An 18,065-nucleotide genomic window follows, 5' to 3' on the forward strand; every position below is an offset into this window, starting at 1 on the left:
CCAGGGTGAATTTCCCCTGAGAATGTTTTTGTTTATTTTGGGGTCCCACAAGCAACTAGATTTTTGAAAATAACATTTGTAGTCGAGGTTTTTACATAAGAAAGATGATTGCTCCCCCCCCACTCTTATTCTATAGAGTAAGTAAACAAAACAAAACAAAACAAAAACTCTCTTAGAAAAATTCACCTTCTGTTCGCTACTCAGTATTACTTCTGATCCCATGATGGGTCGTCCCGCGAAGGCGCCCCCAGGTGTTTCTCATCTTTCCCCTGTCTTGTGGGGTGGTGATAAGGGACCCTGGTGGTCAGATGACAGTCAAATTGGCCCTTTCTGTGACTAGCTGAGTGTCCCTCTCTCTCTTGGCTCCCTCCTGTGTTACCTGCTCCACAGTAAGGCCATTGTTTGTATGGGCGGCTGGGACCTCAGTGTCTTTCCCCGAATGCAGTCTCTGTCCTGGGCATTTGCTGATGGGCTAAATTGGAGTCGGCGCAGCCCCTGGGCTTCAGGGACCTGACCCTAAGTCATCCTCTCAGCGATGGAGGACACCATTCTTTTTAAAATTCTAAGCCTTCCATAGTTTTGACCCTTATTAAAACTTCATTACGTTAGTAATTTGAAGATGAAGGGGAAATCTGGCTGTGGATGAGAGAGGCATCCCATGTTGTTCCACAGTCTCCGGGGACTTCTCCGTCAAAGAGACTTTCTTGATACTAATGATAATAAGAGTAGGAGAGCAGAAACAAGCTCTGTGTGTTTTTTTTATCTTCTTTGTTACTCTTTCCTAGAGAATTTCTGCTGAACAAAGGGAGGCAAATAGCTTCTTTTTTTTTTTTAAAGATTTTATTTATTTATTTGAGAGAGAGAATGAGAGACAGAGAGCACGAGAGGGAAGAGGGTCAGAGGGAGAAGCAGACCCCCCGCCAAGCAGGGAGCCCGACGCGGGACTCGATCCCGGGACTCCAGGATCATGACCTGAGCCGAAGGCAGTCGCTTAACCGACTGAGCCACCCAGGCACCCTTCTAACGCAAGGGTGGAAAGTCAACATTTGTGGACAGCTCTTTTCTTAAAAAATTGACTTTGAAGATGAAAATATTCTTTTTTTTTCTTTTATTTTTTATTTTTTTTAAATTTTATTCTTATGTTAATCCCCATACATTACATCATTAGTTTTAGATGAAGTGTTCCATGATTCATTGTTTGTGCACAACACCCAGTGCTCCATGCAGAATGTGCCCTCCTCAATACCCACCACCAGGCTAACCCATCCTCCCACCCCCCTCCCCTCCAGAACCCTCAGTTTGTTTTTCAGAGTCTATTGTCTCTCATGGTTCGTCTACCCCTCCGATTTCCCCCACTTCATTCTTCCCCTCCCGCTACCTTCTTCTTCTTCTTCTTTTTTTTTTTTTCTTAACATATATTGCATTATTTGTTTCAGAGGTACAGATCTGAGATTCAACAGTCTTGCACAATTCACAAGGCTTACCAGAGCACACACCCTCCCCAGTGTCCATCACCCAGTCACCCCATCCTTCCCACCCCACCCCCCACTCCAACAACACTCAGTTTGTTTCCTGCGATTAAGAATTCCTCATATCAGTGAGATCATATGATACATGTCTTTCGAAGATGAAAATATTCTTCATGGTGTTTCATTCTTGTGGCGATTTAGACACCCTTAGGATGTCAGCTGATAGATTGGTGGACTTGACCTGGAGAAGGAGTTTGAGGGAAGGCTTTGCATTCCAGTACAATGCACCTGGAAGGGAAAGGACAGGAAGGCATTGCACAAGAACCATAGCTGTGGGTTGTTCACTGCCCTGCAGGTCAGCTCATGCCCCTGCATAGGATCCCTCTCAGGCTGCCTCATTGTGCCTGCTCCCTCCCTCCCTTCTGCCCCCAGCGTTATGAATGACACCAGATTCTGTTCTATTTTAAATTGTGAAGGTGATTCAGGCTTGATTCAACATTCCATAGAGGCAATGTGAGCTTACTGTTTAACTGGTAACCAACATATGGGGAAGCAAAGAGAGGAAGAGACCCCAGATTTCCAGAACAAAGACAGAACTGAGCATACTGAATTGGTTTTTATAAGCCATCTAGATGTTCTTTTTTTTTTTTTTTAAAGATTTTATTTATTTATTTGACAGAGAGAGACACAGTGAGAGAGGGAACACAAGCAAGGGGGAGTGGGAGAGGGAGAAGCAGGCTTCCCGCAGAGGAGAGAGCCCGATATGGGACTTGATCCCAGGACCCTGGGACCATGACCTGAGCCGAAGGCAGTTGCTTAACAACTGAGCCACCCAGGCGCCCAGCCATCCAGATGTTCTACAGTATTCTGTAGTGTGAGTGGAAAGGTGGGTCCTATTTGCAAAAGGCTTAAGAAAAGTTGTGTGACTAGTGAACATTCATGAAAGGTGCTCAGCTTCCCCCCCCCCCCCCCCCCCCCCAGTATAAGAAACCTCATGAAATGTGCTGGGAAGGGGAGGCATTGAGATTGTTACTCACTGGTAGAAAGGGGAAGTTGCCATCACTATCTAGGTTCAATGTTTTGTACCCGCTCCCCCAAAAAAGACAAGAAAAATAATGGGTCTCTTTGGTGCCCTGAAAGGGGAACTGATAAAAATGCTGAGAGCCTCACAGTGAGTGCTTATATCATGTTTATCTGTAGTCTTTCCTTCCTTTGCCTTTTGATTTTTCATTTTTTCTCCCAGAAAAGCCAAGACTCTTTCAAAGGCACCGTGCCCTGTCCTGTGGCTTGTTACAGGAAACTCAGGAAATTACTATCACAGATTTTCTTTTGTCAAAATGAGCTTGTAGGTTTCCACGGCATCCAGCTAGGAATGGTTGCTTTTCCTGAATTTTGAGGGAAGTTTGGCCTTTCTTTCTTTTTTTTTTTTTTTTTTTAATGCTCTTCTTCTCTCTCCTTCCTGATTATCAGGGTTAGAGGTACTGGACTTAGCTTAACAGCTCGAAGAAAACAGGGTAGCTCACTTGATAAATATCACCCTCTTGAAAGCCTCTCCCAACTGGCATCAGAGCAGACGGGCCATTCGCAAATGTTTGCTTCATTTGTCTCTGGGCCAAACTGAACTTTATTTAACCCTGCCGCTGTGAATCAAAGTTGGTTCGGTTGTCTCTAAACCAGAGACAGATTGTTGGCTTTCCAAAATAACCCATAAAGAGAGAAATAAAGGTTTTATTTTGTTCATGACTTTGTAAAAAAATGTCTCGGTGACAGAAAAATAATCAAGTTCTTTCCTCCCTCCTCAGGTATACGTGGCAGCTTTTGCCGTATCGGCGTATGCATCTAGCTACTTCCGAGCTGGGAGCAAGCCCTTTAATCCTCTTCTTGGAGAGACATATGAGTGTATCCGTGAGGACAAAGGCTTCCGGTTCTTTTCGGAACAGGTGGATATATACCCTTTTTGTTTGTTGCATACACCCTTTTTATCCACCTGCCCTGGAAGAGTCGCTTACTCCTTCCATTACATGTGCTTTTGAAATATTTATTGTCCACCTTTCACTGGCTTTAAAGCAGCTGAGATAATTATAGTGCTTTTACACATAAAGAGAAGGAACGATTTCCCTTGCACTGGAACCTGACCACCCGCATGAGCATGAGGGCACTAGGCATCGACGGAGCCCTCTTGTGTGGAGCCATAGCGAGACAAATTTGCAAAGGATGAAGCATTTGCCCAAACTGATTTAAAGGTTTCAAGTGTGCACCCTTACTCATTGATCTTGTCCTTCTAGAATATGAATGCTCCCATCAAAATGGGTAGCATCAACTACAGACATTATTCTTGAATTCATTCATGTATTTATTCATCCAATCAGTAAATATTTCTTGAGAATGTAACTCATACCCAGCATTGTTCCGGGTGCGGGGAGACTGCGGTGGGATGGGAGCTGGGGTCAGACAATGCCTGTCTTCATCTGATGGAGGGACATCCTTTATACTTACGTAGCCTGCATTCCTTGAAGTTCCATGAGCCTTTCCCACCTAAGCATTAGCCGATAATAATACTCGAGAAGAAAGAGCAGGGTCTCTGGAGCCAGCGTAGGTTCAGATCTGAGCTCTACCTCTCACCAGGTTTGTAACCCCGGGCAAGTTACTTAACCTTTCTGTGCCTCAGTTTCCTCTTTAAGGTGGAAATAATGACAGTGATACAGACCTCAGATGGCTTTGTGATGATTAAATGAGATACTCTCTACCACACACTCGGCGCGGTGTCTGGTACATGGAGGATGAAGTGTTACATGAGTGTTTGCAGTCATGATTAATGCATGACACCAGTTTGTAATAGTGGGATATTGGGAACATCCCAAGTATCTGTCAATAAGGAATTGTTCAGCTAAGATAGGATGCACTGATACCGAAAATAAAAAAGAATCCTCTCACCCCTAGTTAAAACAACGACCCAACATGTCCACCCTCTGCATATCCTTAAATGTCAGCCTAGGAACATTAAACACATTTGCTTTGATACATTTCTCTCCTCGCAGTTCTTAGAAAACTGAGGAAAAATGGGTGGGATGCTAGCATATTATTTTCCTTCCTCTTATCTTGCTGCCCCCTTTATCAAAAGATTTGCATTTGGGGGGTAGGAAAGGAAAGGCGGTGTAGCTGAGAGACTTAGGAGGATGGTGCTGGTCTTCACTGTCAAGGACAAGCAGTGTTCTTTGAAACTCAAAGGGAAAGGAATATATAATAATCCCAAAGCACATTTTTAGTAGATTTCCATTTAGAAGCTAAAACAAATTAAATACTGATATTGAGGAAGTGAGAGTTAAATCAGAAGATAATTCTATTCAAATTCAACTGGGTTATTTAAATACTAAAGCTAAAATGGAATGGGAATAAATGAAAATATAATTTGGTTACCATGGCATTATATGCACTCATGTAAAAAAATAACGGCCCAAAATAGCCCAGACTACAGCAGACAATCCGGAGAGGATGAATGGTGGAAGAAAAGAGTAGTAACGTGAGCTTGTGTGTAAAGCTGAGCTTCCATCCCGTGAGCCCCTGACAGGGCAGGGCCAAATACAGGATCTGCTTGCTCACCTCCAATGGTGGCCGAGAGAGAAAGCAGAGCTCCTAGACACGTGTGCACAAAGACAGAAAGAGCATTACATAACTCAGTCTTTGGTTCCGTGAAATGGATCCCCAGGAAATAAGCAAGAAAGAGATCTGGTCATTGTTAATAGTATAGGGTGTGCTGGGTGTAATGGAGACCTGCTCTCACACCCTCACCCCATCACTTCCTCTGTGTGTGGCCTTGTATAAGCTACTTAAACTTTCTGAGCCTCAATAGTGTCTTTATCTCTAAAACAGGAATGATAATGCTTAACTCCTAGGTTGTAATAAGGCCCAAGTGAAATACTACACTAAGATATAAAATACTTGCACTGAAGACAGTAAACATTCTGTACATGGTTATTGCTCTCATCTTCAGGGGCAACTCTTAAAATTCTTTTTACTATGCAGTGTTAAGAATAGTAAATACGATATATCTATTCTACTAATTCAAGTGGTTTGAAGGGCAGACTGTCCCTTCTGAGTCTCTGACAGAAAGCCAGCCATGTGGTACCACCAGTCCTGATCGTGATGGAGCCACTTCATCTGCCTGGAATTTAGCCTTATGGCCTCAGATAGTCGGTTCTTTGACTACACCCAAGAATGGATGAGTCTCCCACGGACAGAGTCACCCTAGCTAAGCCTTTAAGAAACTGACGTATAAACTAGGATGCTATTCTATGCATTTATTATAAAAAATAGACCTGTCCTGGGGACCAGAAGGCCTTGATCACATGGCCAGGCATCCTTTCTCCATAAACAGATTACTTGGGAAACCAGAATTTCATCACCAGGTGAGTGTAGAATGAGAAGGAGAGGTGGCTGTTGAATTCGAGGTGCTCAGCTGCCCACTGCGCCAGGAGTGGAAGGGGTTTGGGCCAGGGCTCTCCCTTTCCTGGCCACCAGGAGACACAACACCTCAGCCTCCTGCACTCCCTCTCCCAGCCTTGCTTATGCTGACCTGCTGACTCATTGTGCGTGAAAACCTTCTAATTTCACACGCTGACGGAGCGCGCTGGGCTTTTAGTATGTTGCATGCTGGTACCTGCCAGTGTGGCTCTTTCTGCTTCTGGCCCAGGAGGCGTCCTACCTTTATGGAGCAGCCTGACTCCAGCAGCATGCATTAACTTTCAGAGTTTGAGGCTTTCTTTGCTTTCTTGTACCTCTCTACGGTGAGTCAAGTTTACTGAATGACTAATGTAATAAGCTGGCTGGGACTCCCAAATTAATATTTTGGGTGGGATTTTACTCTAACGAGGATGTTGATGGAACCCATATATCCAAGTGAAAGGACCTGGAAGGAAACTAGGGTAACTCGGCTCTTCTATGGAGTTCTTGAGATTTGAAAATCTACATCTATCCTTTACTCCAAGGCTCTGGATGCTGTTTTGTGGTTTGGGTGGGGATGTGGTTGTTCGAAGTGGTCAGTGGCCAAAGACATTGAAGTAATCGCTTCTTCACAGAGTTTGGCTCCATCACAGCTCACTCCTCTGTATTGTCTCTTACCTAAAAGACCCCAAAATGCACCATCAAAATGACTCATGCAGTCAGAGACCAGCGAAGGCATTTGCTGTTCAAATTTTCCTCACAACAATAACCGTTAGGTTTGCAGAGTCCTTTGTGCTTTTCAACCTTGCTCAGGATCTTATTTGATCTTCAAAATACCGCTGTGTGGCAGGTGAGGTGAGGATCAGTTAGAGGCAGGGAAACTGAGGCCTAGAGCATTAACTTTTCTCAGTGCCCGCTGTTTGACTCCAGTGGCCTCCCTCCCTCACCTTTCTTGGGGTCTCTTGTAGGTGTAGTTACTGTGCTCAGAGCTGCCAGGGTCATTGGCTGCCAATGGGAAAAAAGTGTTATGTATGCTGATTGGATGGGACTTGGCCTGCCATTGTCACTTAGACCAAACTCGGGTAGGACTTTGTTCCCAGCTCCCATTATTGTCTGGGGTATGGCCTTTGTGAATACGCAACATTCAGGAGTAAATCATAAACATTCCTCTCCTGTGTTCTACCCTCTGTCTCTTCCACCTTCTCCAGGGAGGAATTTGCTTTGTGCCAAGAACTGTGATTCAGCCTTGGCTGTCTAAGCTCATAAAAAGGGGAATTCAGAAAGGACTTCCTTTTTCTCCTCAGGGACTGGGTGTCCTGCTGAAAGGTTCTTCCTTACTTGGTTCTCCTGCCCCCTGGCAGGCAGCTGACCAACTGGTTTGGAGCTTCATTGGAGACTGGGTGGTTCAGAAAACTGATTTCAGTTAGCTTTGCTTCTCTTTTTATACCTTTGGGAAAGGTTTTATATATAAAGGCTATGCAGTTAAGCTGTTACCTAGAAGAGATCATTCCTGATGGGGCTCTGGAACTTCAGTTGTCAGATCATTGTTGGAGTCGTTCTAACCATTTATGCCCCCCTGGGTCCCCCTCCCCCAGCCATGTACTGTTGAGAGTTCACGACAGAAAAGCTAAATGGAGTTATTGGAAGTTACTAACCTATAAAAGATGCAAATGAAGTCTTTTTTTTTTCCTTTGCTCCCTGGCCTCAGCCCTCCTTGCTTTTCTGTTACTCATCACGAGAACTCTGAACATACATTCTTGGACAGACTTATAAATACCATACCTATCACTTCTCTCCCTGCATGCTCACTCATGATAAAACAGCTCTCTTATCTACTAGTAGGCAGAGTTTGTCACTACTGATTAAAGTGGCATCTTATTTAAAGAGGTTATCAGAAGAGAAATGCAGGCTGTTCAAATAGAACTAGCAATTGATCAAATACAAGGCAGCTAAACCAGTTCTCCACTTATGGGTCAAGTCATCACTTGTCAATGGGTGTTTTTGTTTCTGGTTTTGGCGAGAAGCCATGGGTTTGTCAAACCAAGTGATAAACTCTGAACATGGGGGAAGAGAAAATAATTGGTGCAACTGCATTCTCCCCCCAAATCAGCCAGCATCCTTGGCATCATCCTTAATAGCTTTTTCTTAGAATCCATATCCTATTGATCAGCAGCCAGCCATTTTTCACTGCCTCCCCCACTGGTGCTGGCCTCCAAGCCCAAGCCAATGTAATCAATGACTAGGATCATTGCAGTAGACTCATTAGCTGGCCTCTTGTTTCCATAACCAATTCCTCACCCAACAGCCAGAACGATTGCTTCAAAACAGGAGCAACACCTGCTCTACACCCTCCAGTGATTTCCCCTGTCACTTGGAATAAAATCCAAAGTCCTGGCCATGGCCCCACAAAGCCCCTGAGATGCTAGCCCGGAGAGCAGGCCTCTCCCACCTCTGCTCATTTAGCGTCAGCCACACTGGCCTTCTGCCTCTCTTAAAACATTCGGAGCATTGGCCAGCCCTGAGCAGTGCCCGTGTCCTCTGCCTGGGATGCGCTTCTCCCAGTTTTCCACGTGGTGAACTTCCTTATTTATTCTAGCCCCAGACGATTCCATTGTAGAGAGTCCTGCCCCTACCACCCTGTCTGGAATAGCACTCCCACTTACCATCCCCCCATCCTCATGCCTTGCATTCTGCTCCTTAACACCTGCCACTACCGACAAATTATGTCCTTATTTCTTTATCTATCTCGCCCACTTCTGCACCAAAATGTATTGTATCCCCAGTGATTAGGACAGTACCGGACACATCAGAGGCAGTCAGTAAATGATGAGTGCCATGGGATTTCTCACCTGGCTCCTGCACCTGCACGATTTCTCAACCTGCACTCGTCCTCTTTTCTATAAGCTGCCCTTTGAGGTTGGAGGCGAGTCAGGAACTAGGTAGAATCTATAGTTAGGTCTTTGGACAGCTGCAGAAATGATGTATTTAAGGGATATTTTTCTAAATCTGAAAAAGATATACTCACACAAATACGCAAATATTAAAATGTACTCTTTCCCCATCTGCTTCTCCCCATACCATTCACCTCTTACATTAAGTACATTTAAAGCATAAATAAAAAATGATCAGGTCAGGGTGAAGAAAGTCTTGAGATATACAAATAAATGACAGGAATTCTCAACTAGTAGGGGAACTCACTGACTTTGGGCTTATAGAAAGAAAGATACATATAAATACCTGCACAGTAAGAACCATATATACTAAATTCCTGAATGTTTGGGAATCTTTACCAGTTGGAAATTGCTCTTATTTGGGATGGAGAGGAGGAGGCAGAGAGGGATGCTAAAAACCCATCTAAATTGGATTTATCCAGTAAGCTGACAGACAGTGTCTGCTTCAGGGCTGGGTCAGTTCAGACTCAAAATCAAATACCTTTCTGGGTTACATCTGGGTTAAGATGTAACGAGAATAGAAACTCAACTAAATCCAACACTAAGACAGGTTAGATTGTGCTCATCATTCTCTATTCCAGTAGATTTTAAAAAGATTTCCATCAGCAAAAATTAGATTATGAACTTTGAATTACCCCCTTTCAATGGACCTTTGAGTTAGTCAAAGCCTTAGTATAATCTTTTTCCAATTGGCTGATGCTAGGATTTGAAGAGACATTGAGAATTAGATATTAGATTTAGAGCATTTTGAAGTCAGAGGGACTCTCAGACCTCATTTTACAATGACATAAAAGAGACTCAGAGAAATTGGAAGTTCAGACTCAAAAGATTCTTTGTCCAGATATCCGTGAGATGAGATCTTAATGGTGTGTAGAGGCTTTGGGGGAGGACCAGAGCCCGGCTTTGAGAGCAGCCATAGAGAGACAACTGGGACATAAAGAAAAAAGCACTGGATTTGAGATCAGAGGACCTTAGCTTAAAGCACCCCCACCATCACTAATTAACTGTGTAGCATTGGACAGGTTCTTTGTTTCCTAATTTTTTTTTTTAAAGATTATTTATTTATTTATTTGAGACAGAGAGAATGAGAGAGAGCGAGCACATGAGAGGGGGGAGGGTCAGAGGGAGAAGCAGACTCCCCGCCGAGCAGGGAGCCCGATGCGGGACTCCGTCCGGGGACTCCAGGATCATGACCCGAGCCGAAGGCAGTTGCCCAACCCACTGAGCCACCCAGGCGCCCGCCTTATATTGCTACTTCTTTTTTTTTTTTAAGATTTTATTTATTTATTTGCGAGAGAGAATGAGAGACAGAGAGCACGAGAGGGAGGAGGGTCAGAGGGAGAAGCAGACTCCCCGCCGAGCAGGGAGCCCGATGCGGGACTCGATCCTGAGACTCCAGGATCATGACCTGAGCCGAAGGCAGTCGCCCAACCCACTGAGCCACCCAGGCGCCCCTGTTTCCCAATTTATAGAATAAGGCTAATGAAGACACAAGGTCACCATGGTAACTCAGTGGAAATACTACTCATGAGAAATGGCTAAAATTTAGTCCCTGCCCACTTCATACCAGCATAAGGTCCTGTAATTCTATATGTGTCATCTTTTTGTTTGCAAAGCCGGTGGGATTAGCCCTATTTTATAGATGAGGAAACTCAGCCCCAAAGACTTAAAAACTTGCTCAAGGCCCTTCAGCCATTAGATGATGTTGCCGAGTTAAGACCCACATCTCTGGGGCTCCAGAAGCACCCCCTTGTTCCCTGATGCGAGTTCAGCACACGGTAGATGCTCTAGAAATGTTTCATGAATAAATACCTGTTGTGAGGAAATATATCAAAGAAAAATAAGACTTCACTTTAATCTTCCTGGGAAGCTTTGTAAACTTCTTAAAAGCAGTTAAGCCAGGAAGAAAAAAAAAAAAACCAAAATCACTGATATTTGAATGTTGAGATTTATTCATCCAGAAAACAGCTTTTGAACCCACGTAAAGGTATTCTGCTAAGCACTGATTCATGTATCTGACACAATAGTTTTAAAAGGTCGAAGGTGCTTTTTTATGGGACGTATATATATTTTATGGTATAAGAGGGCTTCTTTTTATAGTTCATGTGGGTAGTATATTTATCCCAGTTTTATGGAATTTAAAGTTATTGCAGAAGAGGTTTATAGTTTGTATATACTGTATTTTGCTTTGATGTTTGACGTTTGTAGCCAGATTTGGCCACACCTATAAAATGCCAAATTCTTGATCCAGGCTGTGAACCCTACATTTTTTACTACAATTGTTTCTGTGGGAATGAATATGATCTACTTTTTTTTTTTTAAAAGATTTTATTTATTTATTTGAGACAGAATGAGAGAGAGAGAGCACATGAGAGGGGGGAGGGTCAGAGGGAGAAGCAGACTCCCTGCCGAGCAGGGAGCCCGATGCGGGACTCGATCCAGGGACTCCAGGATCATGACCTGAGCCGAAGGCAGTCGTTTAACCAACTGAGCCACCCAGGCGCCCCGAATATGATCTACTTTTAATAATCCACTTTAAAATATGCCTACGTTCTGGGGGAAGGGGCACATTCCATAGCTCCTCACCAGCTGCACTGAGGGGTGGGGGGGAGGGAAGGAAGAAGTAGGGTGCAGGTGTTGTCTTCCCTGGTTTTGTTTTATATGATCCCAAGGTTTAATAGTTAACTCCACTGTTTTCACTGCGAGCTGGTGGGGGAGGAAGGGGGAACCGGGATGCAGCATTTTGTGATATAAAGTATCTCCAAGGAGTTCAATGAAAAAAAGACAATGAAGGCCCACAGAGAGTTGCATTTTAGGACTTAGGCTTCTAAACCATTCTGGAAGTGAAAATTGCTCTGCAAAATCCCATAGGCACAGAGAGAGGGGCCACATTCCTAAGAGGCTGTGGGAACTAAAATCATCCAACAGGTAGCAAATTTGCATCTCCCACCTCATATCAGATCTGGCATTTATGTTCATTGAGACCTGAAAGATACATGGACTATTGAAATCTTTGTCTCTACTTTTCTTCGGGTCAAGCTGGTACAGTTGAAATTCCATCAGTTAAATGTGTATGTGGAATGACTTGCCTAGCCTAGCCTAGCCTAGCCTAGCCTAGAGTTCTCCACCTAAAGTGACAGGCACATACAAGTGGTTTTCACACCATGTTCCTCATTACAGCTGAGGGTCCAGAACAAGGTGAGTGATTGGAGATGTGTCACCTCCCCACTGAATGAAAACCACTGATGTAAACCGAAAATGCTGGGTTTGACCTCTGTTTCTTCCCTGTCGGTGTGTTTGGGAAACATTATTGAATTTTTCTGGTTCTGGTCTCCTCATGTGTAATGGAGGCATTAGTTAGGCTGGATGCTCTAAATGTAAGATACTTGCTAAGAACCAGCGAAATCAAAGAAACTGTGAAATGCTGCTGGCTGCATGAGTCTGGTTTCACTGGTCCTGATTTATAATCATGGTACGTACACTGCTCACTTGCCTTGCGTTACTGAGATAAGAGGAAACCCAGCTCAGGAGCCATTTTCTCTTTAGCTTCTTCATTAGTGAACGGAACAGAAGTAATGACCCCAGGGACAAAACTCAGGGAAATGTGCAACAGTCTCCGTTACAGGGGATTCTCTTTCCGGGAACAAAATTACATATTTACTCAAGATTTTTTTATCTTGACAGAAAATGAATAAAATGTTTTTCTTAGTAGTTGACTAACATTTCTTCAATAATTGCTTGGCTCTTTTTTTTATAGAAACATTATTCTTTTAAAAAAATTGTCTTAGACCAGTCTTATAGAGGATTTGAAAAGAGGCTGAGTTTTGTGATGCAGAGTTTTCAAAACAACAAAAACTGCTGAGCCAAGAATATTTTTGTGTTTCTCAGAGGTAGCATTTTAAAATATTTATTATCTGATATCTTAATTAAAACATTTGCAGGTACTTTCTCAACAGCTAATAGAGATTTTGACATGGGTAGCCAGTGTCGGATTATATGGTTTAAGAGCCGGCAGCCCTTGCTTGACCCTGCTTTTGTTTTTACATCTTTCAAAACGTGTCTCTATCCCCAACATTTGCCTCTTGGCTGTTTTTCCTGTACTTCAAGAGGCTTCCATGCACCTGATTTCTTCTCACTCCTGACAAACTTGAGCGAATTGGGACTGACTGTATCAGGAGCGCCCTCTTGAGGACCAGTTTGTTGAAGGAAAACTAAAGTTTTGATTCACTTAGACACTGCACACTGTGTTACCTCTCAAGGCAAGGGCGAAGGAATGGATTTCACGAGACACAAAAGTGAATTAAGTTTTTGTTTTCTGGCCTTTGTTTCCATCAGGTCAGCCACCATCCACCTATCTCTGCTTGTCACGCTGAGTCTGGAAATTTTGTTTTCTGGCAAGGTAATGTGCTCATGTATTTGTCCTCTGTCATTTTTTGTAATGTTATAGATCTATTTTATTCAGGAACTACTGCAAGTGCTTATTAAGATCACAAGTAGGACCCTGGACTTGAGCCTTGTTGCATGGATCTGCTCCACTTGGTATTCTTGCCTCTCATCCCTGAACAATTACCGATACTTGTCTACTTCATAATTAAGGATTCAGGAGGATAATTTAGTTGTGCCCTTAAAAAAAAAAAAAAAAATTCTTCATCTGTGTCTGGGCCACCACCATTTATTCCTGTAACTTTTTCTCTAATTGCACAGCCACTTGAAATGCCTTGTGTATTTCAAGAGACATTAAATATTTACAAGTATTTATCAGAGTCTAGACAACAGGGTTCTTTTTGCTTTTGAAAAGTTTTAATTTTATTTCTAAACAGCACGTTTTAGATTGCTGAGTTTTTTTAGTTTGGGGGTTGTTGTCTCTCTTCAGTTTGGATTTTGGATTTTGGAAGAGGGTGGGTTGTTCTGAAGAATAAATAAGACTGCAAATATTTTCTAAATGGATTAATTAATTTTATTAACTTAGATATTTATTCAAAAGGCACAGTGTACAATTTGAGGAAAATTTGAGCATCTTGGCTTTTCAAACAATGAGCACACATCAGTTTTTAAAGCATTTTTCTCTGTTAACAGTGATGACACTTGATTTACCCCTTTGCCTTAAAAAAAAAACTATGTAATTTAAGAGTTTTGAAAATACACTTTGTTAAAAAAAAAAAAAAAAAAAAAAGCTCCTTCCCCCACCTTAGTCCCCAGCCACCCAGTTCCTCTCTCTGGAGGCAAAATTCCAGGTTAGGTTACAAGTACCTTAGTACTTTTTCTGAATCTTTGCCATTAAAGGTTAGAATTGAAGCTTGATTAAAAACATCTCTAACGTTCACTGAAACCCCCTGGGAATAATTCTTATAAGATCTGTAACCTTCTAATTGCTAAATGTTATTGACCCTGTAAGCACTTTATTATTATTTTTAAGTAATGGATTAGGCAACAAGAAGGACTTTTTCCAAGTAGTTTCTGTGTGCTCCTTACCTTACACAACAGTTTTCTCCTCAGTCCCCTTCTTTTCTTCCTCATCAGCCTTTTTCCTGGGCAGTCCCACGTATTCCCATAGGCTCACAACTCCCAAAACTTGCTTTTTAATCCAATCTGACATTTCTCTGCCTTTTAATCATGTTGCTTAGGCCATTTACATTTATTATGATTATTGATATAGTTGGATTTAAATGTGGCCTCTTAGTATTTGTTGTCTTTTTGTTGCATCTGTTCTTTGTTTCCCTTTTTTTCTTTTTCTGCCTTCTTTTGGACTGAGTACTTTCTATCATTCCATCATATCTCCCTTGTAGACTTATTAGCTATACCTCCTTGTTTCATTTTTTAGTTATTACTTTAGGATTTATGTTATGTATCTTTATCATAAGTCTGTCTTCAAGTAATACTATGCCACTTCACATATTGTGGACATGTTTTATTTATGTGTGTTATAAACCCGACAATACATCATTACTGCTTTTGCTTTAAACAGTTATCTTTTTTTTGTAAAAACTTTATTGAGCTATAATTTGTATATCATACAATTCACCTAATTAAAAGGTATAATTGGATGATTTTTAGGATATTCACAAAGATGTCCAATTATCATCACAATCAATTTAAGAACATCTTCATCACTCCAGAGGTACCTGGGTGGCTCAGTCAGTTGAGCATATGGCTCTTGATTTTCGCTCATATCATGATCTCAGGGTCGTGGGACTGAGCCCTGCATTGGGCTCTGTGCTCAGTGTGGCATATGCTTGAAATTCTCTCTCTTCCTCTCCCTCTGCCCCTCCCCCCACTTGAGCTCAATAAATAAATAAATAAATAAATAAATAAATAAATAAATAAATAAAATCTTTTTAAAAAGGACATTTTTATTATCACTCCAAAACCCAAAAAAACCAACAACAACAACCCCTTTAGCTAATACCTACCCCCACCCCAACTTCCATCAACCTCTTCCATCCTCAGGCAATCCCTTACCTACTTTCTATCTCTATAGATTTGCCTATTCTGGATATTTTATATAAGTGGAATCATGTATATGTGGCCAGGGGCTGCCTGGTCCCAGCCCTATCACTCTCCTGGATCATGGCCATGGCCCCCTACTGGCCTCCCTGCTTTCACATTTGCTCCCTCGTGGTCTGTGTATTGTCATGCAGCAGTCAGAGGGATCACCTATCTCTGCCATCCTTTTTCTATCCCTTTTTAAAATTCTATTTCTAGTCTCTCTTTTTTAAAGATTTTATTTATTTATTTGACAGAGAGAGAGACAGCGAGAGAGGGAACACAAGCAGGGGGAGTGGGAGAGGGAGAAGCAGGCATCCCGCTGAGCAGGAGCCCGATGTGGGGCTCCATCCTAGGACTCTGGGATCCTGACCTGAGCCCAAGGCAGACACTTAACTGACTGAGCCACCCAGGCACCCTCTACCCTATTCTTTTTTTTTTTTTTTAAAGATTTTATTTATTTATTTGACAGAGAGAGACCCAGCGAGAGAGGGAACACAAGCGGGGGGGAGTGGGAGAGGGAGAAGCAGGCTTCCCGCGGAGCAGGGAGCCCAATGCAGGGCTTGATCCCAGGACCCTGGGATCATGACCTGAGCCGAAGGCAGATGCTTAACGACTGAGCCACCCAGGTGCCCTACCCTATTCTTTTTCTATTTCTCTCCCTATTGGTGCCACCATTTATGCAAGTGAGAAAAATATGAAATCATCTACAAATTCTCCCTGTCTTTCAGAATCTGCATCTAATTTGCCAACTAGTTCTATTTCTACTTCTTTCATGGTTCTGGAATCATTCCCTTCTACTCTATCCACTACTGTCTTAGTTCACTTCATCCTCACTTATCTCTTGATCAGTTACAGCAGCCTTGTAACTTGTCACCTTGCTTCTCATCTCTTGTGCTCCTGGTCCATTTTCTGTATTACTCCCAATTGTCTTTGCAAAGTCTGTATCTAATCACATGTGTTTTCTCTCTAAACAAACATCTTATTTCCCCCCAGCGCATACGTACCAAACTTCTTTGCCTGGCTCCTAGAGCCCACTGTTTTTGTACTCAATCTGTCTCTCTGCTCTTCTCTCTAAACAATCCAAGACCCATAGGACAGAAGCACACTCTGTTCTCTTATACCTCTCTCCCTTTGAACAAGCTGTCTTATGCCTTCTATCCCTTTTTCTCTGCCTGGTGAACTCCTGCTTATTCTTCAAAGCCTGATCTAAGTGGCCTCTTCTTTTTTTTTTTTTTTTTTTAAGATTTTATTTATTTATTTATTTATTAGAGAGCGAGCGAGAGAGAAACAGCATGAGAGAGGAGAGGGTCAGAGGGAGAAGCAGGCTCCCCACTGAGCCGGGAGCCCGATGCGGGACTCGATCCCAGGACCCTGGGATCATGACCTGAGCCGAAGGCAGTCGCTCAACCAACTGAGCCACCCAGGCGCCCCCTAAGTGGCCTCTTCTAATGCTTTCCCAAGAGTGTTGGTCATTCCTGCTTCTCTCGCTCCATTTCATCTTACAATATACTCAGTTATAACCCATGCCTCTCTGTTTGAGCATTACTTGTTTTCACTTTTGTCTGCCTTTCATACCATGAGTCCCAAGAGAGGGACTTTATCTTACAATTTTAATTTTCCGATTCTGTTCCAGATACTCAGTTGGTACTTAGATTGAATGAAAAGTTATCCTATAATGTAATGGATTTTATTATGAAGTGATTGTTCTATATAGGGATTATTTATCCAGCCTAAGAATTCTTTGATCTGTGTAGCTCTCCTGCTAAATATGTGCTAATTGGTATTTCATTTCAGATGTGAGATGGAAAAACAAATTCTGGGGCAAATCCATGGAAATTGTTCCCATTGGCACAACCCATGTGACTCTGCCAGCGTAAGTTCTTCTGTGGTTGGGAACTACACAGAACTTAGGGCCAAGATACAGCTTTAGGAATGGGATTCCCATTATACCCCATGGTGCTGAGTATATGGTTGGTTTTTTTTTCCTTTTAATTGGTTTGACAGTAAGTTCAAATGTAGCTCATTTTGACAAGCTCACATTTTCTTTCCTTCAAATGGGAATGCTACCTGGAAACCAAAGTTCCCTGAACAGAAGCTTTTAAAAACTCATTTTCACTTTCTAATGAAATCAAGAATGGTAGTTTTGCTTTAACATTGTTGTCCTACCTCACTGTCAAAATTCCTTTTAAGAAAAATATGATCTTGATCCTACAGGGTTTATTGATCCTCATTTATAAAGCAAAATGGCTTCGAGGGTGGCTTCTAGGGTGGGGCCAACAGGACTCAGGTGCTCACTTACTAACTGCAAATCCTTGGGCAGGTTACTTAACCTTCCTGATCACTAGTTCCCTCACCTATAAAATGGGAATAATAAACCACCTACTCTGCAGGACTGTTGTGAAGATTAAACAGGTAATATATGTAAAGCACTGAAAAAAGTACTTGGCCCAGAGCCTACGCCATGTTAAGTGTTTGGTCTTATTACCATTATCCTCATAACTGTTATAGGACTCTGTGAGTAGTACCTGAATACTTAACTCATCATAAAAAGGTTTAAGACATGTATCTTTTTTTTTTTTAAGATTTTATTTATTGATTTGACAGAGAAGGAGACAGCAAGAGAGGGAACACAAGCAGGGGGAGTGGGAGAGGGAGAAGCAGGCTTCCCGCCGAGCAGGGAGCCCGATGCGGGGCTCAATCCCAGGACCCTGGTATCATG

At 42.5% G+C, this 18,065-nt stretch overlaps 1 protein-coding gene across 10 annotated transcripts in view; it reads left to right on the forward strand.

The window, feature by feature from the left end:
* OSBPL3 (oxysterol binding protein like 3) overlaps window positions 1–18,065 on the forward strand; it is a 176,180-nt gene that overhangs the window by 142,949 nt on the left and 15,166 nt on the right. For all 10 annotated transcript variants that reach the window (XM_064575146.1, XM_064575152.1, XM_064575147.1 and 7 more), the window contains 3 exons: window positions 3,272–3,409; window positions 13,196–13,259; window positions 17,141–17,219. In XM_064575146.1, coding sequence (XP_064431216.1) covers window positions 3,272–3,409; window positions 13,196–13,259; window positions 17,141–17,219 — 281 coding nt within the window. The remainder of the gene's footprint in view (window positions 1–3,271; window positions 3,410–13,195; window positions 13,260–17,140; window positions 17,220–18,065) is intronic.

The sequence above is a fragment of the Mirounga angustirostris genome, unplaced genomic scaffold, assembly GCF_029215605.1.
Source record: "Mirounga angustirostris isolate CCGP_5_RB_7025 unplaced genomic scaffold, mMirAng1.0.hap1 SCAF_12, whole genome shotgun sequence".
NCBI classification, from domain to species: domain Eukaryota; kingdom Metazoa; phylum Chordata; class Mammalia; order Carnivora; family Phocidae; genus Mirounga; species Mirounga angustirostris.